This window comes from Plasmodium knowlesi (assembly GCF_000006355.2).
Source record: "Plasmodium knowlesi strain H genome assembly, chromosome: 12".
NCBI lineage: Eukaryota > Apicomplexa > Aconoidasida > Haemosporida > Plasmodiidae > Plasmodium > Plasmodium knowlesi.
In genome coordinates this window covers 3,112,605-3,135,887 of record NC_011913.2, presented here as the reverse complement: position 1 = coordinate 3,135,887, position 23,283 = coordinate 3,112,605, and the positions used below count along the sequence as shown (strand labels likewise).

The 23,283-nt window shown below is 40.2% G+C and overlaps 6 protein-coding genes and 1 non-coding gene across 7 annotated transcripts in view; 2 read left to right on the top strand and 5 right to left on the bottom strand.

Annotated features, from left to right (window-relative positions):
• PKNH_1272200 (SICAvar, type I) overlaps positions 1-2,029 on the bottom strand; it is a gene marked incomplete at both ends in the record, with an annotated part of 14,600 nt that extends 12,571 nt beyond the window's left edge. The window contains 2 exons of the mRNA XM_039114206.1: positions 905-1,799; positions 1,922-2,029. Of these exons, the coding sequence (XP_038969852.1) occupies positions 905-1,799; positions 1,922-2,029 (1,003 nt within the window). The remainder of the gene's footprint in view (positions 1-904; positions 1,800-1,921) is intronic.
• Positions 2,030-5,954: 3,925 nt separating this feature from the next.
• On the bottom strand, positions 5,955-7,342 carry PKNH_1272100 (conserved protein, unknown function; the record flags this gene model as incomplete). Its single annotated transcript, XM_002260017.1, has 3 exons — positions 5,955-6,392; positions 6,544-6,677; positions 6,832-7,342. The coding sequence occupies 3 exons, from the start codon at positions 7,340-7,342 to the stop codon at positions 5,955-5,957; spliced, it is 1,083 nt and encodes a 360-aa protein (XP_002260053.1).
• Positions 7,343-9,395: 2,053 nt separating this feature from the next.
• Positions 9,396-10,688, bottom strand: PKNH_1272000 (conserved protein, unknown function; the record flags this gene model as incomplete). Its single annotated transcript, XM_039114205.1, has 1 exon — positions 9,396-10,688. The coding sequence occupies one exon, from the start codon at positions 10,686-10,688 to the stop codon at positions 9,396-9,398; it is 1,293 nt and encodes a 430-aa protein (XP_038969851.1).
• Positions 10,689-12,525: 1,837 nt separating this feature from the next.
• On the bottom strand, positions 12,526-15,273 carry PKNH_1271900 (alpha/beta-hydrolase, putative; the record flags this gene model as incomplete). The annotated part of the gene is made up of 1 exon (XM_002260015.1): positions 12,526-15,273. The coding sequence occupies one exon, from the start codon at positions 15,271-15,273 to the stop codon at positions 12,526-12,528; it is 2,748 nt and encodes a 915-aa protein (XP_002260051.1).
• A 1,571-nt stretch (positions 15,274-16,844) lies between these two features.
• PKNH_1271800 (conserved Plasmodium protein, unknown function) lies at positions 16,845-19,160 on the bottom strand (the record flags this gene model as incomplete). The annotated part of the gene is made up of 9 exons (XM_002260014.1): positions 16,845-17,054; positions 17,190-17,240; positions 17,345-17,478; positions 17,617-17,706; positions 17,911-18,000; positions 18,142-18,342; positions 18,471-18,546; positions 18,685-18,912; positions 19,113-19,160. 9 exons carry the CDS (start codon positions 19,158-19,160, stop codon positions 16,845-16,847), a joined length of 1,128 nt encoding a protein of 375 aa, XP_002260050.1.
• A 1,703-nt stretch (positions 19,161-20,863) lies between these two features.
• Positions 20,864-21,111, top strand: PKNH_1271700. Its single transcript, XR_005506391.1, has one exon. It is a non-coding gene; the product is annotated as a Plasmodium RNA of unknown function RUF1 (non-coding RNA).
• Positions 21,112-22,346: 1,235 nt separating this feature from the next.
• PKNH_1271600 (transcriptional regulatory protein sir2-like) lies at positions 22,347-23,252 on the top strand (the record flags this gene model as incomplete). Its single annotated transcript, XM_002260013.1, has 1 exon — positions 22,347-23,252. One exon carries the CDS (start codon positions 22,347-22,349, stop codon positions 23,250-23,252), a length of 906 nt encoding a protein of 301 aa, XP_002260049.1.
• Positions 23,253-23,283: the final 31 nt, after the last annotated feature.

Genomic DNA, 23,283 nt, shown 5'->3' with positions numbered 1-23,283 from the left:
TTTCCTTTCCTTTCCTTTCCTTTCCTTTCCTTTCCTTTCCTTTCCTTTCCTTTCCTTTCCTTTCCTTTCCTTTCCTTTCCTTTCCTTTCCTTTCCTTTCCTTTCCTTTCCTTTCCTTTCCTTTCCTTTCCTTTCCTTTCCTTTCCTTTCCTTTCCTTTCCTTTCCTTTCCTTTCCTTTCCTTTCCTTTCCTTTCCTTTCCTTTCCTTCCCTTTCCTTCCTTCCCTGTCCCCTTTCCTTCATTCACCTTCCCCTTCTTTCCTTCTTATTACGTTAATAATGTATTAATACATTAATACATTAATAATGTAATATATTAATAATGTAATACATTAATAATGTAATACGTTAATACATTAATAATGTAATATATTAATAATGTATTATATTAATACATTAATGATGTAATACATTAATAATGGAATACACTAATATTGTAATACATTAATAATGTAATACATTAATAATGTAATATATTAATGCATTAATATATTAATACATTATTAATATATTAATGTATTAATACATTAATACATTATTAATATATTAATACATTAATACATTATTTATATATTAATACATTATTTATATATTAATACATTATTTATATATTAATACATTAATACATTATTTATATATTAATACATTAATACATTATTAATATATCAATACACTAATACATTATTAATATATCAATACACTAATACATTATTAATATATTTATACACTAATACATTATTTATATATTAATACATTATTTATATATTAATACATTATTAATATATTAATACATTATTAATATATTAATACATTATTAATATATTAATACATTATTAATATATTAATACATTATTAATATATTAATACATTATTAATATATTAATACATTAATAATAGGATACTTACCTTCAGTTTCCTTGGCTGCCTTCGTTAACTTCTCTACTGCCTTGTCTAAAGCAAGAGTAGTACTGCCAGCAGTGTCGCTTTGCATGGAATCCTGAAGTGCTTTAGTTAATTTTTCCTGTGAAATCGTGTAGTCGTCATTTACTAAGATGTCTTCCATGGTAGATGATGCATTACTACCACTTTGAGTGTTCTTCCCTAAAGTGAAATTGACTAAACTTTTTTTATTCTGCTGTAGAATTTCCTTTCTTGCTTCATCGTGCTCAGAGTCCCCCGGCTTGGGCTTCTTACAGACCCGTGGCCACCACCTCCACACGTACCCCACCCTCCGGGCACCCTGTGATCCCCCCACCTTCCTCAATTCCTTCTCCCGATCTCCTTGGGCCCACCCCCGGATTGTGCTGGCGAGGAGGGATTTACCGAACATTAAATGTGTGGGAGTAATTCCCTCACATTTATTCAGTTGGTGCTCAAGGCCTTGTGCATTGTTGTTCAAGTGGCCCCTTAATGTGGCGTCCACATTGGACGATATCTGTCCTATGATTCCATTCATTTGGCAATGATCTCCATACAACTCCCTTAAAGCAACTGTTCCGACAATGCACCGACTGTAGGCTTGCTCATCAGTAAGATCCTCCTTCTCCACTTTCTCATCGTTGCTCATAACTGTACCCTTCTCTGTAAGCTCCCTCTTCGATTTTATTCCACTCATGAAATATTTTATTTCAGCTATGGCGCTACATAAGTTCTGCATGTACTCAGACTCTGGCGTACTGCTCGCCGCGTCCACAAGGTCCTTGGCGTCCGCACACAGACCAGATATTTCCATGGACCCCGGGCGCTCCAAGGATTCCCTCAATTTCTTCCATTCACCCTCCAAATCCGTCTTCATTTTTTTCTGCAGAACGATGAAAAAAGAGGGGGAAGGGTCCATACATATATATATACATATATATATATATACATTTATACATACACATACATATATGCGTCATTTTATGCATATGTATATGTACTCACTTCAATTTTTCTAGCCTTCTCAGTGGCATCCGTACCCGTCGCCTGCGCCCCATTGGTATGCTTATCTAACCATGCCCTGAAAGGATCGTCACCCCCTACTGTCGACATTGTTGTATGTCTTCGTCAAAACAAATTTATATAAACTATATATTATATATATAATATATAGAATTAAGAATTAAAAAAAAAACCATTACATATTTTCCTCCTCCAGCACCCCCACACTTTTTTTTTTTTTTTTTTTTTTGCTACAAAATATTCCTATATATATATCCTTTCAATTCGACACATACATACATATATATATATATATATATATATATATATATATATATATATTTTTTTCTTCCTTTTCTTTTCTTTTCTTCTTTACTCTTGATCTACTTTTTTTTTGGAACTACTCCTTCAAACTACTCCCTCAAACAACTCCCTCAAACTACTTCTTCAAACTACTTCTTTTCAAACTACTTCTTTTCAAACTACTCCTTGGAAACTATTTCTTTTGAAACTACTTCTTTTGGAAACTACTTTCCTTCAAACTACTTCTTTTCAAACTACTTCTTTTGGAAACTACTTCTTTTCAAACTACTTTCTTCGGAACTACTCCTTCAAACTACTCCTTGGAAACTACTCCTTCAAACTACTTCCTTTGGAAACTACTCCTTCAAACTACGACTACTTCCTTTTTTTTTTTTTTTTTTCTTTTTTCTTTTTTCTTTTTTCTTTTTTCTTTTTTTCTTCAGTTACAGGTTATCGGTTACCTCCTGTTACCGGTTTACCCGTTACCGGCTTACCCGTTTACCTGTTACCGGTTACTTCCTGTTACCTCGTTACCGGTTTACCTCGTTACCGGTTTACCTCGTTACCGGTTTACCCCGTTACCTCGTTACCGGTTTACCCCGTTACCTCGTTACCGGTTTACCCGTTACCGGTTTACCCGTTACCGGTTTACCTGTTACCGGTTTACCTGTTACCGGTTTACCTGTTACCGGTTTACCGGTTTACCGGTTTACCCGTTACCGGTTTACCGGTTTACCTGTTACCTCGTTACCGGTTACCTCCTGTTACCGGTTACTTCCTGTTACCGGTTTACCTGTTACCTCGTTACCGGTTTACCCCGCTCGCCCAAGAACTCACTCTAAATATCTTCTTTTTCCTTCCACGTTTAACCGTCCTTCTTTTTTTCTTCTTTCTTTTCTTTCTTTTCGTTCTTTTCTCTTTTTTTTCCTTCCAGCTTTTTCTTTTTCTTTTCTTCTCTCTTTTTTCTTTTCTTTTCTTTTCTTTTCTTTTCTTTTCTTTTCTTTTCTTTTCTTTTCTTTTCTTTTCTTCTTTTTCTCCAGGCAACTTCTTAATAAAAGGAAAGAAGGTTTGAAAAGAAGAAAGAAAGAAGGTTTGAAAAGAAAAAGAAGAAGTATGAAGGAAAGGTTCTTTCCTATATTATTGGAACAATAATATATGACCTGTTATTTTAGCTTCCTTAAGGGAGGAGAAGGAAGATGAAAATTTTTGTTTAAGGGAAGTGAAAGTAAGAAGAAAAAGAAGGTTTTCTTTTTCCTCCGTTTAGGTTTAGAACAAACAATAACATATGACCTGGTATTTTAGCTTCCTTAAGGGGAAGAAGGATGTTGAAAATTTTTGTTTTAGGGAGGGAAGAAGAAGTTGAAAATTTTTGTTCTAGGGAGGGGAGGAATGTTTCAGGAGGGAAAAGGAAAAAGAAGGTTTCTTAAAAGAGGGAAGGAAAGAGGAATGTTCTTTTCCCTCGGTTTCTTAGAACAACAATGTGGCCTGGTACTTAATCACCTTTTGGGGAGGGAGAAAGAACCTTCTCTTTTTATAGGTTTTAAGGGAGGGAAAAAGAAAAAAGGTTTCCAGAAGGAGGGAAGGGAAGATGAAGTTGAAAATTTTTTTTTTTTTTTTATTTTCTTCTGAGGAAAAGAAGAAAAGAAGGTTCTTTTTCCTCGGTTTTTCCTTCAACAACAATAAGATATGGCCTGGTACTTAACAACATGAAGGGAGATTTTTTTTTTTTTTTTTTTTTTAATTATAAAGAGGGAAAGGAAAGAAGGTTTCCGGAAGGAGGGAAGGAAAGAAGCTTCTGTTCCTTCGTTCTCTTTAACAACAATAATATATGTCCTGCTATTTTAACGTTCTTAAGGGGAGAGGGAAGGGAAGGTGAGAGGTTCCTCTTTTCTTTTTTTTTTTTTTTCTTTCATAGAGGAGAAGGTGAGGAAAAGAAAGAAGGTTTTAAAAATTGGAGGGGAAGAAGGTTTAAAGGGAAGGAAAAGAAGGTTCTTAAGGGGGAAAGGGAAAGGGAAGAAGGTTTCTAAAGGAGGTTCAAAGGAAGAAGGCAAGTTTACGGGAGGAGAAGGAAGGAAGGTTTTAGAGGAGAAAAAGAATGAATGAAGGAAGGAAAAAAAAAGAAGGTACTTTAAGGGAGAAAAGGAGGAAAGAATGTTTAAAGTATAGAAAAAGTAAGAAGGCAAGTTTAAGGGAAGGAAAGAAGTTTTAGGGGGAAGGAGAAGGAAGGTTTAGGGAGGGAAGGAAGGGGAATGGATTGTTTAAGGGAAGGAAAGGGTTGTCAAAAGGAGGGAAGGGGATAGTTCTGTTTAAAGGGAAGGAAAGAAGGTTTAAAAGGAGGAAAAGGAAAAGGAAGAGGAAGATTTCCTAAGGGAGGAAAAAGAACCTTTCCTTCCTTCTCTTTTTCCCCCTTAAAAATCTTCCTCTTCCTTTTCCCCCTTTCAACATGTAATAAAAAAAACGTCTTTTTTCTTCCTTCCCTTTAAGCATTCGTTCCCTTTTCTTTTCATTTCTCCACTTATTGTTTTTTCCACCCTTTTGAATCTTCCTTCTCCTTTCCATTGCATTCATATATACCTCTCTCCTTCTCTTTCTTCTTTCATTATTCCTAAACCACTTTGTGTCCTTCCAAATGTCTCACTCATCGTGAAAGATAAAAAATTAAAAAAAAGTAAATAAAATAAATAGAAGTAATAGCAATGACGACGACAATAATGTGTACCAATGGGTACCCTCCCTGATACGTGCTCCCCCTCTAAATAAGTGACAACACAGAGGTTCACATCAAAGGGGAATAAAACCAATAGCAGTTCGCACTATATATGAAAGAACATCCACATAAGTGTTTTCTACAGCATTGTATAAAACAGCTGAAAGCACGCATATGATAATCCCCCGTTCAATGTACTGAGATTGAATAAATAAGTTATAAAAAGAAAAAAGACATAAAAAAAAAAAAGAAAAGAATATACATATGTACAGGTGCGCATGAATATTTGCACACATATGAGTTGGGGGGCCACGTAGGGGAACAAAAGATTCTGACATAAAAATGTTAAATTAGGATGTCCTCTACAAAAAACAACGTTCATGTGAAGTGCACCCACAACCAGAGCAGGGGGTCGGGGGGGGGCCCCACAAGGCTCACTTGTCCCCCTATATAATATACGTGTACGCACGAATAAAGCTTACGTGCGCCTACTAATTCCTTCCTTCAAATAGAAAATATTTCCGCCCACAAGAACATTCCACTGAGAACATCACATGCGCGAATGCCGTCCTCCCCTCCTGATTCACAGCTCCCGCAGTTCAGGCGCGCGGGCGCGCTCACTTTCAGGTGTCCACTCCGTGGGTGCAGATTTCCTTCTTTCCCAAAGAATATGGGGCATGTACTTCCGAGCGCAGACAAATATTTCCTCCATGCTTTGGAGTTTATGCGTGCCTTGTTGCACACATGCAACGCCCCTGAGTTCATGCAGAACGCGCATTACGCCAATTCAAGAGAGAGTGAACAAAACACAATTAAAAAACTTGTAAACGACGCGTACACATTATATCAGAGTTTCAAATATTTAACAAATTTGTATTAAATGTGGCGTCAGGAAAAGTAAGCCATGAAGAAATGAGGGAAAGCAAAGCTAAAGAGGTGCGCAAATACATGTCCCATATGAGGTTCCTCCATGTAAGTACAAAAGAAAAGGATTCCGGTGCTCTTCCGATCGACCGGCACAGCGAGTCAGTGTTTTTCCCCGTCTGAAAGTTCGATGTCACTACATATATCCCTGTCATGATTTCCGCTTTTCATTTTCCTCATTTGCCAATTCCATGACTCAATCCCCTCACCTGCTCTTTTATTCTTTAAACAAATATAATCCTTGTCGCTATGCAGTTTGGCTAATTCACTATACGTGAACGACTTATCTTCGAATTCCTCCATCGTCATTTTGTTCGCCACAAAAACACTACTCCCCTTTTCCATCAAAATTCTGTCATTCTTCATGTTTATAATTCCGTGTATTATGCACAAAATAGATATCGCCGTGAAAAATATGAGGATTAAGATGGTGAATAAAACTGTGAACTCTGTGTTCAGTGGCTTCAGTGCTTCCACGTATGGCTTGAAGATGTTCCCTTTGGTTATCCCCTCTTCCAGGAGGGTGTTAATTTTCACATTCTGCAAGGATAAGTAAATATGCAACAAAATGTGCGGAAAAGGCAAAAGGATGAAATGTAATGCACAAAGTAAAATGGAAAAAAAGATGCACGATGCCGGTAAGTTCCTGCAGATTCGAGCTACTACATTGTGTGAGTTTCATGTGCCTTACGATTAGCGCCACAGTGATCATTAAGCTCTTGAAAGCCGGTATGTCCTTCATGAGGCCAACAAATTTGAGCTTAAGTGCACTGATGGCCTTGATTATTGCGTGGTCCTCGTCCAGGTGCAGGTGCAGGATGGTCACTGTGGAAAGAGGGGAACATGGGGAGAATGAAGCGTCTGGGGTGTAAGACGACCTACGAAAAAAGGCGATGTGCACAACACGACGTGTAACGCGAACGACAACGTTTGAAACAATGGTGAGATTCTCCAACCCGCCTCTAACGGGCACACCCACCTATTGCCACGATTATGTATAATACAGCCATGATATTGGAGAGGATGTACATTACGCCGTCTTCCTCATTGTTGTGATCAGAGTGTAATTCCTCCTTGGCAGTGGAGTCATGTGTTTCGTATATCTGTGGGATATTTGCCAAACAGCTCTGTTCATTGCCGTTTCCACCGTTGTTGTTCTTATTTATGCTGCCCCCACCGTTGCTTCCGTCTGTACCAACACTGCCTTCTCCGCTGTGGTCGTTATTACCAGTCGCATTTTTCTTTTTCAAGTTCTTCAAATTACTGCCCTTTATAGTTATCTCATTCCCCCTGTCACTAATGTTCTTCGTGGAAGACTTTATGTAAGCGCTGCTCTCAAAGGAGTCGTTCTTCAACATTATATCGTCACTAAAGTTTTCGATGGTTTCCATCAATTCAATATCCTCCTCACACTTCCTTTCAACTTTGTAATTTTCCCTAAATAGTGTTTTGTTCACTTGGTTCATGTGCATTCTGCTCTTTACCGACATGGTGTTTGAAAAAAAAAAAAAAAAAAAAAAAAAAAAAAAATTCGCCCCTCGGAATGGGAATGTAACAGGCAGTAAATCACGGTGGCGACTTGCGTGGATAAGTTGTGCCCCTTGAAACCTGGGGGGCCAAATGAAGCAGTGGTGGGTGAATCGAACTTGTGACGTGAGGTTGAAGATGGAAAGAGAGCGTGAGTGGGCGGCAAAACTGGAAATTATGCACGGACAAAATTTGGGGGCGTGTAAGGAAGGCCGCTAAAAATTGCACTCCGCTCATTTGTCACTATATGTTGCTACTCTGCTGTGACTTCACTGCCATTTCACCTGCTTGCCCGTCCGGCCAATCGTTCCTTCAATTTTCATGAGTTGTAAAAACAGGTGTACATATCAGTTTACATAATTGGGAAAAGCTCCAGAAAAATGTCCTTTTTTTTTTTTTTTTTTTTTTTTCCATACGTTGCTTAAGTGAACAAACACACACTGGTGGGGGAATTCACTTGTTCTTTCTTTTTTCCCTTTGGAAAATAAAAAAAATGTAAAAGTATAAAGAGGTACAAATGTGCGAGGGGCAAGTCAAGTTGGCCAGTGCGCGGGTGCCACGCACACTACTTCCTGTGCAAATAGGCTCCAGTGTGGAATTGCCAGTGGTGTAAAGTGGAAAAAAATAGGTAAAGTGGAAAAATGGGAACTTGCTCAGTCAACCACTTTGACATTCGACACCTTGCGTGAGTGTTCCGCAGTTCTCCACTGGGGGGAAAAATGCACGTTCACTTGGAACACCGCAAACAGCACTGAAGCGAAGCCCCCTCACCCTTGGCGCTGCGCTCACCCAGTTCGCATGCGCACGGTATGTGATGTTTGTGTACCATGGGTATATAACAGCATTTGCGCGTGTTTATTTATTTATTTATTTATTTATTTTCATCTTTCAGCCCCTTCAGCGCAGTTGGAACCCGGCACAAACGCTATGGGTGCGTAGCGACCACAGGTACAAGCGTGCACGTGAGTGGTTCGCCCCATCTTACCCTAAGTGCACTGGGTAGAATTACAAAAAAATGGGGGGAAAAAAGCAGCGGAACCATGCTCTTCCTAAAAGTACGGAAAATGGTACACATGTTCCTGCCCTTCCACTCTGCTGAAAAAATTTCTACACACTCGACTTCAGCCTCCGAATATGAGAATGTCTCAGAAAAGGTGAAGCTAATGTATGTGTTCTTTTTTTTTTTTTTTTTTTTTTTCTTACGTCTCCTTTGATCTTCTTTTTCTGCACCACGTTATGTCCCCATACGCACTAACAAGCGACAGCACACGGAAATTCTTTCCAGAACTGGTGCAAAGTAACCCCACATGAAGGATATCCAGAATCTGCAAACAGAGCAATGTACTGTACTTCCATGCTTCCCCCCTCTACCCCTGTGCCTGGCATATTATAGCTCCCCCCCTGATGCGCCCTCCCAACACCGTGAAATGACTAAAAGGCAGCAACATCCTTGGAGGAAGGTCTCCCCGTTTGGACAGCAAATGAGGGGGGAGGCCCATCCTCCTTTCAGTCGACACCCGGTCCGTTCTTCCCACCGTGATACACTGGTAATTACCTGCTTCCGTGAACGCTGGCGAAAATGAATTAAACGGTTTGAACGTTGGAGTTGGTAAAAAGAGAATACACATAAGACACATTAAAAAAAAAAAAAAAAAAAAAAAAAAAAAAAAAAAGGGCAGCGTGGAATATAGCACAACTGCTTCAGCGGGGAAACAGTCATTCCATGCCGCCTCTACAAATTGGGACAAACTCATTGCGCACGCGTGGTCAACCATTCGGCGTGTGCATTAAAAAAAAAAAAAAGAAAAAAGAAAAAAAAAGATGTGCGCTACAGAACAGTACAATACATAACAGTGCACCAGGTTTGGAATTCTCACAAGGTGAGAAATGTGGTAAATGTAAAAAATAAGGATGTGACTCGAATTAGAAACTCATCCATGCGCGTTCTCTTCCTGTGCAAGTGCTTACTCCTCTCCCCCCTCCTTCCTGTGTGTGTGGGAGAGACACCCGAGCAAGTTACAAAGATTTGATCCGACTGCTCTTCTTCAGTCTAATCACCTTGGCAATGTAGGGAGTAATCAGAATGGTAATCACAATTCGAACGGGTTCAGTTATCTTCGAAGCGATGTATGCGAAAATGAGTTCCCCCCATAAAGAATCAATTTTCTTCTGTAGGTCATCACTCATGTATTTAGTTAAGTGCATTTTTTCTGACCAGTAAGTTATGTCAGCCAAGGAAATGTATTTGAAATGGACAAAGAAGTAGCAGCATGAAAAAGTTAAAAAGAATACAACGAAGTAGGTTCCTAATCCCACGTACCCATATTTTTGGAAAAACTTCTTTACATTCATTTGTGCTAACCTCGAGTTGGTAATTAATTTACCCTGTACTTCCAGCAACTTCTCCTTACGTAATTTATATTTTCGTTTCTCCTCGTAGTAAATATCAATCAAGGATCTTTGCTTGTTCTTTTTTAAAGCCTGAAAAATTTTGGTCTTCGTGTGTATAATGGCCTTCCTGTAAATGTGCTCATTGAAGTTTTGCTTCAGGCTTCCTTTTTTTAAGTGGTAGATGGAGAGCAGTGCGTTTATTTTGTTCTTTTCCTTTTTAATTTTTTTCGAAATAACCTTGTAACTGTTCTTGTCCTTCAGCTTGCTTAATGCCTCTTTTATTTTTTTAGTCACCAGGAGTGAGTGTGTGTTCTGCAGATAGTTCCCATTGGGGCGTTCACGTGACGCTGCTCTCTCCCCATTGGGACATCCATCTGTTTCTGCTTCATTTCCCCCCCCTTCGCCTACTCCTCCATCTCCGTTCTGCCGTTCCCCATTTTTACCTGCGCGCGTCCATTCCGCTTGGTCCCCCCTCCTCCTTGAATCTGCCTCACCATGTGAAGGCTCTTTCTCTTTCGAAATCGAGTTAAAATTAGCACCCCACGTTGTCCACTTCTTTTGCATGCCCAGCAGGGATGGGTGCACCATTCCTCTCAGGATTCCTCCCCTGTGGGGTGTACCACTGTGAAAGGGGTGGATAAAATAACTGCCATTTACACTGCTACGACAACCTTCACTGAAAATGGGAGGGTTACAAAGATAGACACTTCTGCTTCTATGCCAAGCACCCCCATGTTTATATCCTCCAGACGACGAAATAACTGTGGACAATAAGGCACTCTGAAAAAGCCTTCCTTCACGCCCCTCCAAGCTGCTAATACACAAGGGCAAAAAATTATTCTTCGTTAAATGCACTCTATTAAAATGACTTCGAATCCTTCCCCCCTGAGAGAATCTCCATACACTGATAAACACCATCTCTGCTTTGGTTTGACTTTCTCCTCAGGGCTACCTTCCCTTCGCAGTTTTCTCTTGCGTGCATTCTTCTTTAGGGGGGGGGGGGGTGCGGCACAATGTGCTGCCCCCTATGCCCTTCAGCCCTCTCGTCTGTCCCCCGAGCGGAGATTTTCCCCGTACAAATATATAAGCGCAAATGTGTATGGGCACGTATTTATACCTGTGAACTTATTTGTATGTACCGTATTCACTCACACCGGTATGCCCCTTTCTCCGTGGGGGTCCACGCAGATCAATCTATGATGTACATATACCTCCTCCTCCAAGCGTGGAAATTTCCAATGCTCCTTTTTCTTTTTTTTTCTTTTTTTTTTTATTTTCTTTTTTGGCAACTTGAGGAATTACTTGCTCATTCCGTTCTTTCCTTCTTCTTCTTGTTCGTCCCTTCTCACATCATGTGAGAATCAAAACGAGTCACCACTGCTGATCGCATAAAATCGCAGCAACACATAATAACTGCTGCTTCGTTCTCCGCGTCGAGCATCTCAGTTATGTTTGTGCTAAAAAAAAAAAAAAAAAAAAAAAAAAAGCGCTGTTCCGGTGTTCCACGTAAACAGCTCTATGTACGCTGTACTGCCCATGCGGATGTCGCCGCCCCCACGCGTGCCTCAACATTCCCCTATAACATGCAACGTTGACCTTTATTTAAGTGGCCCCCATGATGGAGGTGAACGTGCAGAACTTTTTCCCCCGTTCAATTTCCTACTGGATTTTTTTTTTTTCAATAGAAAAAAGGGAAAATGCCCTCTGTACACAATTGCCTCATACCGTTGTAGAGGAAAAAAAAAAAAAAAAAAATCATCCAAGTGTTGACGCGGTTATATAGGGACGCGACATATTTTTACATTTTCCCTGAATTACCTCTGTTTGTGGCGCTACATGGCCTATAGGATGGGAACCGTACCATTGCGTTAATATAATCAGTTAAGGTGAAACCCCATAAACGGCTCAACTTTTCCTATACGCTTAAAAATTTACAATCCTCACAGGGGTTAAAAAAAACGAGGAGGTTGTAATAGAGGGTGTTTTATAATTAAAAAAAAAAAAAAAAGGATAATATTCAAAAGAGCCACTTGTGGTAAAAAAAAAAAAATAAAATAAAATAAGGGAGAAGAACTCGAAAATATGCATGTGAAGTGCGTTCCCTCCAGCTGCGCTGGGTGCCGCAACAATTCGACTGCAGCTCCCCAACAGGAAGATACACACATATACACGCATGTGTAACTCCCGAGTGCGCAACCATTTATTCCATCATGCACTCTGAAAATAGATCTCCGTGTATACTAAAAAAAAAAAAAAAAAAAAAAGCCACCAAAGGCTCAAAAAGACACTCATTCGAACGTGCATACGCAACAATGATCGTACGATCGAATAATCACAGCGTGTTCCCCCGGGAAACTCGGCAACCAAAAAAAAAAAAAAAAAATTAAAAAGAACAAGACAAAAACAGAGCAATGTGGAGACAAGTCTCCCTGGACGCCTTTGTCATGAAAAGCGATGTACAGGCGCGCCCTTCACGCTGTGATCACAGGTGTTGAAATATATATATGTATATATATAAAATGTTTCACTCATGCGACACATTACGTTGTTACAAAAAAAGAAATAAAATGAATGAATGGATGGATGATTCAAAGGAGGGAATATGAAAACAGACCTGTGGGTCAGGAACACCGCAAAACAGGCATTGGAGAGGGTGTATCGGTAAAGATACATGCCCCTGTTGACTTATCCCCGCACAGGCACAACCCAGGAGAGAAACTCCCCTTCTAACACCCACTTCTTCTACGCACGAGAATCAGCTGCATATACGGTTAAGCCAATCGACCAGCAGCGTGACAGTCTCGCGGCTTTGGGGCTCTCCAGGAAGCGTATGGTAGCCGTATTTTAAAATGTACACACTGATATTCTTATACTGCTCTTCCCCCTGGGGGTCCACCATCCCGTGAACGCTCTTTAGTTTTTTCAAATTGAATGACTTATAGTAACCGTGGTCAAAGGAAGTCCATATGCCTTTTTCTCCCCTGACATCATTTTCGGAACTGCCTATCGACAAGTTGCTCTCATTCCTTAGTATTCGGCTGGAGGATTCAATAGACAAGGAAGACTTAGAAAGCATGGGGGGATAGTATTCTTTCCTCTTATTGTGCAGTAATGCTTGCCTCTCTGTTGGGAGGTTATTACTATTTGTAGTAAAGCTAATGCTCCTGCATTTTCCCACTACCCTCTCGTCCTTCTGGGTGGATATCTTCCCATCCGTTGTACTTTGACCAATTATCTGTGCAGTTGCGACCATGTTTTCACTGCTTTCACGGTGAAGTGCCATAGAGGACGGTTCGCCGCTTAGGTCGTTCTGCCCAGGGTTGCACGAACTGTCGATGAACATAGAGTTGATAGGTCCTACGGAATCCTTCTTCTTTTCATTGATTTCCGTGGAAAAAGCAGAATTGGCCAAACGAATTCTTTCTGCATCTAACATAGATGCATTCTGTCTTCTCTCTCTCCTACTGTGTAGGCGCATCATTTTCCTCAAAAAATCAATGGCTCCAATGGGATCTACCAGGCAGTCATTCTTCGACTGAATCACCATAATGTCAATGTCGCTTTCTTCGATGTGCTTTAAGTTTTTATAAGTTAAACAACTATCTGCGGCACTCACACACTCGGCAGCTATCTTTATCCGGAGAGGTCCACAATACTGATGGGGGTCAATTTCGCTATCATGTTTAATCCAAGGGTACATAGCATTACCTTCCTTTACATTTACCGGGAGGAGAGGAAAAAAGTATTTTAAAAATTTCGTAGCCGATATGAGCAGTCTGTTGCTGATTTTACTCTTCTGCTTCCCTAAACTAATCATTGGAGAAACAAGAACGAGAGATTTGACGTAACTTTTCCATTCCTTGTTCAGTCGAAAGATGGCTTCCATCGTTTTCAGCGCGATGCATCCACCCATGGACAAGCCCATAATGATAATAGGCTTTAACTCATCCTTCTCTTTCCATTCCTGAATGAAAATTTCTAACGCTTGAAGTGTGTCCTCTATGAAGTTCTCAAAATCTTCTACATAGCACCGATGATTTTTAACCCCCTCCGAGAGTCCATGAGATTGGTTATCAATACCAAAAAAAGAGAACCCATTCTGATTGAACTTTTCGATCCAGCTATTTTTATAAGAGAGTGTTCTTACCCCACAGTTGCAGTAGTTGCATATGCCACACATGGAACAGTAGTAGACACTAGAATCGTAATTCACATGAGAATCAGATTTGTTTGGTAGCAAAACATTTTCGTCATCAATTATGTCTTCATCGCTACTCGTATCTTCGCTGCTGTCATTACTACTACTCTCTTCGCTGTTGTTGTCGTTGCTGTTACTGTTCAGATTGATTTGCTTGGAATAGTTCCCATCAGGGCCAGTGTTTTCCTCAGGGCAACCACCTGCACCATTGTTATTATAAATAGGGTAGCTAGCGCTTTCTTTGCCCCCAAAATTCAATTTGCTATTTAAGTGGTTTGCACCCTCGTTTATGTTGGTAATACAAGAGGAACAGGACAAAAACATAGTTAGCTTTTTCTCGAGATTTTTTTTTTCTCCATAATCCGAGGAGTCACAAGAAGATGAAGCCCCTGAACAGTTATCCTCTCTCGGTTGACAATAATCATACAGGATGTTGTTTGTCTCGGTTATAATTTTCATGTCCTTCGTCCAATTGGTTTGGAGAATTTTGTTAAATGAGCACCCAACTGTACTTCCGTCATCTTCAAAGCTGTGGGAGAGTCCTCCTTTTTTTCTTCTTCTTTCCTTTTCTTTTTTTTTTTTTTTTTTTTTTTTTTTCTTTTTTTTCTCCTGCTTGATTTTTTCGTTATCATTGTTCGCGCTGTTCGAGTGCAGAAATGGTTGTGTCTCGCCGCTTATTCCAGCATTTGCAACCACATTTAGGCCCTTACCTGTGATGAGCTTTTCATCAGCATCGCCCCTGTCGCTGATTCCGACTTCCGCCCCTCCCCTAGCAAGGTTCCTGCCTTCCTCAGGTAGGCTTACAAAATTATCGCCCCCTTCACCATGCATAAGCTTCCCTTTATCATCCTTCCACTCAGATTTGTTGACAGGCTGAGTTCCGTCCCAACAGTTGAAATTGTTACCTTGCATAATGTCATACTCACTGCCAATGCCACAGCTACCCATTTCTCCTTTCTGTTGCTTCTCATCAACCCATGGTGGTCTACCCATATAATTCAGGTATTCATTTCTCAAATGGGAAGTTATTCCATGCAAGGCGAATACATATGCCTTTGGATTTTCGACTCTCCAGGCATATTTCGCTATTTTTAAATTTTCCTTGTTCACAAAAAAAGTGATTTCTGGATTCCCATCATCATACTGGATCTTGGTATTTTTTTTGCCGCTCTTTTCTTCACTTAGACTCTTCTTGAACTTATCCTTGGCAATATTATCCCTACTGAGATCTGCTGCCGCTGTGTTGTGGCTCTTGGGTCGAATTACCTCTTTCGGGGGGCATGGCTCACTCGGAGAGTGGCTCATCCTGTTTTCGCCCCCTTCTGTATCTATCCCCCCGAACAAGTTAGCCCCCACCTCTGCATTATTCCCCTGGACCACGGATTCACTGCTTCCTTTCGTCTCCAATATCCTCCGGTTTTCCTGTTCAGACATGCCTTGGAGGAATGAGGGAAAGATCGTCGCTAAACGGGATGGACTATATACTAAACCTGCGTAGTGCTAACCGGAAAGGCTGACCTACTCGTCTATTCCGTCCTTGGGAAGAAGGGGCTTAGGATCATTAAGAAATCGTTCTTACGGGTTGTCACTGGAGAAAGGCCTGCAGATATCGGATCTCCTGTAGGCAGCGCGCTTGGACAACTCTCAGTAGCCACGCGTGCAGCTCTTCGGGCGCTCGCCCAAAATTACACGAATGTGCAGTTATGTAACTGTCCAACTAGGCATGCTCACAGGAGTGTACGCGTGCCTGTTGTAGCATTACTTCACCCTCGTGCCAGATGACGTAATTCAAGCCTGCGCAGAAAAAGCACTTATCATAAGCATCTCTACATGAAAGATGGGATACCCCATGAGGAAAGAAAAAAGTAGGATGGAAAGAATTGTGGCTAGGTACCAATCAAATTACACACCTAAAGTTCTTCCACACAAGAACCACCAGTAAATATGTGTGTGTTCGTAGTACGCCCAGACTTTTTATTTTTGCAGAATGAACCCGTAAAGCGTTCAGGGTGGGAAAGTAATCAGAAAAAAAAAAAAAAGAAAGAAACAGTTTAGCTAGCCTCGAAATATACGCATGAATAGGTACACTCCAAATGGCACAGCGCGAATGAAAGCGTTCGAAGGAGATGCCAGAAATGGTCCAAACTTGGTGAAAAAAAATATAAAATTAACCAAAAAGAGGGGAAATGAATGTAAAAGTGTTAAAAAATTAAAAGTCAAGGAGCAAAAAGAAAAAGGGGGGGCAAACTTTCGCTCGCTTATGCAAGCTGGAACGGGAATGAAAAAAAAAAAAAATCAAATAAAATAACAACTGCCGCCAAACCTTGCAATTTTTGCGTCAATTTTAACCGCAATTCCTTCGCTTCATATTTTAAATTTTTATCCCCTTTTCCAAAAAAAATGCTCAGAAAAAAGAACGGAGGAAAGGAAAAAAAAAAAAAAAAAAAAAAAAAAAAAAAAAAAAAACACACACATTACATTACATTACGGCAAATAAAATTACACCGCATGAACTGAATGTACGGTGTTTATATGGCTCCCCCAGCGAAGCATGTGAATTAGGGTACGCCAAAAAGCACGCAATTGTTACACTTGTATGTATTGATGCATTCGCGCGGTGCATATATGTCACATATCGGCATGAATGAACAGGATGGTGCCCATAAAGTAGCACAGAGAAATGCCATTGTGTATTTTGCCTATGTACATGTGTGTGGTGTACGTATGGAGGGGCACGACTCACGCAATCTTTCGGATTTGAACGAACGTATAGTAGTACAGCAATGTGATCATAGGGGAAGACGTGAAGGCTATATATATGTCTGGGTTTGTGTGTACATTTATATAGTTACCTGTGTATGCAGACCCTCCGCTGATCATTTCAACAAACTCAAAGAGAGGGGCATCTCAATTTTAAACCACTTGGAGTACGACGTATTCTTCAACCTCCACACTTCCAGGTGCTGCTTGTAATAGCTGTTAAACTCCTTGTTGGTATTTTCCGCCTTCTTCTCGTAGAGAAACGTTTCCGTGACTATCAGTTGGTCGAGGAATATTTTCCACACGGAGTTCTTTAGCGTGTGCAGCTATGTGTCGGGGAGGTGGAGAAAATGTCGGGTGTAAGAAAAATAAGAGTAAGCGATTTTTTAGCTAGCTGGCATTTATTGATTTTTTTTTTTTTTTTTTTTTTCTTTCTCCTTTTTTGCCTGAACAGGTCATACCAAATCAGTGAAATGCTTAAACCATTCTTCTCGCACGAATGAGGAGCATTTCTGAGAAAGAATATTATAGGAATAGATCATTACAAGAAAAAAAAAAAAAAAAAAGTTTAATACTTGGGGAAGTTGGGCAAATTTTCATAATTACATCTATATACCGTGTTGTATTTCCGCTCAGACAGGTAAACAATGGCGTATTGAACGATCTCGATTATGAGTACAACGTTGTCAACTTGGGCCAAAGTCAATTTCGCGTGTCTTTCTTTTATAAAGTCGGTCATGCAGATGATGCCTGGCAGATTGGTTTCCAACGGGTGAATTGTTCGTTGTGTGCGATGCTTCGTTGGATAACGCAGCTACCCACTTGGGATACACATATCCCATGTTTGCACACACTTCCTTGCGTGTTTGCGCCCGTGCGTACGATTACACTGTCCATATCTTCTTAAATTTTCTCCCAGTAGGGCCTTTACTAGGTCGGCCAACGCCTGCCTGGAAATCCAGCTAGCCACGTCCTCGGCTATTTATACGAGGAGAACAGAAAGAAAAAGAAAAAAAGAATCATACAAATAAGTATAGCCAGTACGATACAGCATAGAAACCAAAGCAATGTGTGTCCGGTTTGAGGAATCGGAGAAGTCTGCATCAACAGTGCAGTATATAACATATGCCCATGCGAATTGCCCATCTATGTTATAGTTGGGAAATATTTAAGGCGGATTACGGTTTGGCTTGAAACTGAAAATACATTCCGCAATTTTCCTTAGGCACATGTTGAATAGGAAGTTCTCGTGATTCTTCTCCTCGAATTGTTCTGTATGAAGGAGACGGTATCAATTTGGAGGTAATGACTTAAGCATTTTCCTGTCCAGAAGGAAAATAACCACACATATACACGCATACAAACACAGGTAGGTTAGGTATGTGTGTTCATCGCTCTACCCAGGGCGCTTACTAAAAAAGAAACGAATTTGCTCCAGGAGCTCATCACCCAGAAGGCCACTCTCGTTGTCACCATGAGGGACCACAACAGCCATGGGGGTAGTGCAATAGTAAATTAGCTTATCTGAGAAAAGGTTGGCCATCTGGTGAAGCACTGAGTTTTTCTTATCCTCCTGATCATCCACGCTGGTTATGTTCAGCTGAAACTTGAGCTCTGCACAAGTGCCAAGGTGTGTTTGTTGAGTGTAAAAGGGATTGTGGGCACGTGTGGAAAGAGGTGTATCTATACTAAGACGTATGCGTGTATTTGTAAATGCTTGTATATAGGAGGACATGCATAACCATTGTTGAAGGTTCGCATGAACGAGATGATCAACTCGTATTCGATGTTCTCATGGTTCAGCCTGTTCATTTTGCACTGCATGGGAAGCGACATTTTGTAAATAGAAGGAAGAGATAAAATTAACACATAGATAGGAGGAAGAAAACCAAAAGGCGAAACAAACTAAGGAAAAGAAAATACTTGGTAACAATTTCATGTTTTTATCAAACGAACCATTTTGAGATATTTACTAGAGAATTCGTACAAACTGTAGAAAGAGTTGCCCTCCTTGTCTGCAGGAACATTCCCATCCACATCCGAACCCCCCCCTATTTCTCCCTGGGGACTTTTATTATAACACTGTTCATTTTCTGTGGTTGCATTTCCTTTGCCATCTTTGTTCCTCTCATTTGAATTCCTTTCCCTTTCTTCCAAAATGTCCTTCGCTTTTTGTAAAATTGTCTGTCGAGAAGGGGATAGAGGGTCAAGTGGGGGAGCATGTTATTAGCATGCTCTTAGCATGTTCTTAGCATGCTCTTAGCATGTTCTTAGCACGTTCTTGAGAAATAAGATCGTATTATAAAATGGAAAGGTGGTAAATTTTGTTGATTCGTTCTTTTTTTTTTTTTTTTTTTTTTTTTCTTTTTTGTGGAGGGGGATACTTTTTTGAGCTCTCTGCTAGTTAGCTTCTTTAAAATGTGTTCATCCATTGAGCACAGACAAGGAAACGGCCGCTCCTGTGTGGGTGTCTGATAGGAAGCTGTCTACGCTTTGCCAGATAGGATTCTCCCTCCTATATTAGGGTTAACACATGATTACCCATTTAGTAGTGAAAAAGTAGTGTCAAAAAGAGGGGTACAAAACTTATGTCTATGTGGCGGATTCCGCAAAAAACCAGTGACAAAATTTGAAGAAAAAAAAAAAAAAAAATGAACGAAAAATGGAAGCTGACGCTGTTCTTAACGATGTGTGGTGTCATTAGGACGGTGAACAATGCGTATGCCACTTACCGGGGGATTCTACAGGTTATTATATTTTTTTTTTTCTTTTTTTTTCTTTTTTTTCACTAGTCGAAAGTTACGTGTTTCCTTTGTGTGAACACTTCACCTTCGCGCCGCATGAATGGAATGTCCCACTGTGGCTTGGACAGAGTCGTGTCCCTTTGTCTCTATACACAGGTGTGCCATGTTATGTTGTTGTGGAAAACACTGCTCTGTATTTTACTTCCTTTTTTTCTTTTGAGCGTACAGATGGGGGTGGATAAGATGGAAATTTTTTTTGCCACATGTAGGCACCTCTGACGGTAACATGTTTTCGCCTCTCGCGGAGTTGTGTGCAGGCAATGTATGTACGTATGGCAGTGTTAGAATAGCCATGTCAGGCATGAGATGGGCTACTCGTTGGGTCAGGCACCCCCAAGGAGGGGAATCTTAATCAAGAGAATAACCACGACGATATAATCTCCACAGGGGAGGGAAAATTATTTGTTCAAAAATAGGTATAAAAGGATTTAATATATTCCCTTTCCCCCGAAAAGGTGATAGTTATTTTCCATATCTACACAGATCGATAGGTACAACTTTGGCGTTCAAAATTGAACATAGTATATGTTGCGCAATATATGAGCCCCGTTTTGCCCCCGCGGGGTATTACAAAAAAGGAAAAAAAAAAAAAAAAAAAAATACTCACGAAATGATACGAATACATTCCCACAAAAAATGCCATTTGCAGTAACCCCCTCTCATAGAGAATAAAGAACCATAATGACATTATATAAGCATAATTTTTTTTTTCTTTAAAAAAAAGAATACCAGCACATATATTATTACATCTTCACAAATGCCAAGGGGGGGGTGAAAAGAAAAGTAAATACCGTTCATGCATGACTTTATATTTTCCTGTACCATTTTTTTTTTTTTTAACCCATCACATTGTTTTATCTTCCTCGTATATTGAAAATAATTCAAGCAAAAGGTGGATTACTTTTTTTTGTTATGACATTAAAAATAAGGAAGTTGTACTTTTTTAACAATTTTCACCTCCCCCCCATTAATTTGCCTTCTTTTTCCCCTTCTTATCAAGTGGAAGGCTCACAATTTCTTTTTTGGCCAATCCAAAGCAGTCGCCACCGATTAAACAAACCAAAGCGTTATCACTCGTGCGTAGTTATTCATATAAGTGTACAAAACACGAGTGGATGACTTCACACGCGTGTATCGCTCACCTATGAAGCGCCCTGCTGATGAATCAACCAAAAGAGCTTTGCCCTATATTTCCTGGTTAAAACTACACTCAACGATTTAATTCGTTTCATACGCATGAAATTATATCGTTATTTTATTTTAACCTAAATAGAGAATCGTGACCCTTCGTTGCTTTTCGGCTGAAACGTTTTTCCATGGGCCATCTTTTTTTCCTCCTGTAGTTCTTAATTTTTTAAGGCTATTGGAGGGGGGATTTGATGAGCTTTTTGGTTCAGCGCGTAGGTGGAGAAACAACGGAGTGGTTGTTTTGATTTCCCCCTTCATATTCCCGGCATTTTCAACGCCCCCTCGGGGCACCTTCTTGTTAAGTGATGTTGATTTTGCCGTAACAAAACGGAGGGGCACACAAAAATAATGGACGCCCTTATAAGCGTAAAAAAAAAAAAGGGTATGATGGTAGGGCAGCAGGTGTAGCGCAAGTTTTTATAGCATGTACTTTTTACATACATATGCAATACGCATGGAGGATGGACCGGTCCAGTTTATCAGGAGCAGTGGTGTGCAGGTATCTTAAACGATCTAATGAAATATAATCTCCAATATTCTTTTATTTAGTCCCTCCCTCCACACACTCCCCTTATGGTTCAAAGTAGTTCCATCAAGTAGGTGCTTTTTGCAGTCGTTTAAGAGTGGGGTAGGCTGTGTTAATCAATCAGAGGTATATATTGCTCTGGGGGTGCAAAGAAATATGTTGATGAGGTTATTATGATGTGCCTTTTTGGCTGGTTCCTCTAATGGGTTATTAAGTTCGTTCCTTTCGCATGAATAAAAATGTATTTTTTTCTTGCTCATCATTCGAATGTGTTGACATGACCCCATTAGCAACGTAAGTGACGTGGTTATTAGGTCTGGTGAATTGGGGAATGCTACTTTATTTCTTCATTAGGCAGTCAAATGGCAAGCAGCTAGGTAAAATGGCTGTAAAAAAAAAAAAAAAAAAAAAAAAAAACGTCACAACAGAAGTCGATTGAGCACACACACAACTTTGCCTGTGTGAATGGCATTCCGGCGGAGTCACAGATTTTTACCGCCTTTTTAAAAAATTGGTAAAGTGTAAAAGCGTTTCGATCATGAAAAATACGAGCCACTCTTGAGCAGGCAAAAAAAAAAAAAAAAAAAAAAAAAATTGAAGTGGTAAAAGGAGGATGTACCAATTGCGTTCCATTCTGTAAGCGCACATTTTGGTACGTCAAAATAGTAGGAATAAAATGGGTGCATGCATATGGGCAAAAGGGAAAAGCCGCATCGCTAAATTCACCCCTGTTTTCATTTGTGGAAAAAAAAAAAAAAAATACATTGCTGCCCCTTCGTGATAACATTGTTATTTAAATTGTTGAATCACGTCGGTGGTCGCACACAAGTGGTAGCAACTTCTGGCATCTCGTAGACATTAAATGGTATATGCCATTTGTTTGCAAGAAAAATTGGCACCTTGCCAAGTGGGTATTATCTTTTGTGCTTGAGAGGGAAATTACGCCCGATTTCAGGTGAATTCATTTTGTCGAACTTGCTCTTTTGCAAACTCGTCACAATCCTGACAAGCGAAACAAGCATAAGAGAAGTTTATAAAAAAATTGCCAAGTGAACCCTAGGGGGGTGAAGTTGCCTTGCCCAGCATGTAACAAAATACCAATGGGGAATTTAATGATATTTGCCAAGAGGAAGGTGACAAAGAGCATCACGCTGGAGGACCTTGCGTCCATGATAAAGGAATGCACCTACGTAGTGGCGCTAACAGGCTCAGGTACATCCGCGGAAAGTAACATCCCCAGTTTCCGTGGTGATAACAGTTCCATCTGGAGTAAATACGACCCCAAAATATATGGTACCATTTGGGGATTCTGGAAATCACCAGAAAAAATCTGGGAAGTTATTAGAGATATTTCATCAGATTATGAAATCGAGCTGAATCCAGGACATACAGCTCTTTCCACATTAGAAAGTCTTGGGTACTTAAAAGCAGTGATTACACAAAACATTGATGGCTTACATGAAGAGAGTGGGAATTCCAAGGTAATTCCCCTGCATGGAAGTGTTTTCGAAGCTCGCTGTTGTACATGCAGGGAAACAATTCAATTGAATAAAATTATGCTACAGAAAACCTCCCACTTCATGCACCAGCTACCTCCAGAGTGTCCTTGTGGAGGTATTTTTAAACCTAACGTCGTTCTTTTTGGAGAAGTAATTCCTAAGTCACTTTTGAAACAAGCGCAGAAGGAGATAGAGAATTGCGACCTTCTTTTGGTTGTTGGCACTTCGTCCTCTGTGTCGACCGCCACCAACTTGTGTTACTATGCCCATAGGAAGAAGAAAAAAATTGTGGAGGTGAATATATCCAAAACGTATATCACGAATCGCTTGTCTGACTGTCATGTGCGCGCCAAGTTCAGCGACTTGGTGACCATTTCCGACATCCTGAAGGGGGAGAAGGGCACTTTAATTGGTGAAGGAACGCAAGGTGGTGAAGAAGCGCAAATTGGTAAAGCTTCTCATAGTGGTAAAACTAAGCACAGAATGAATAGCTCGCAGGGAGCCTAGGCTATAATCCATGATGAGGCACGCCGTACCA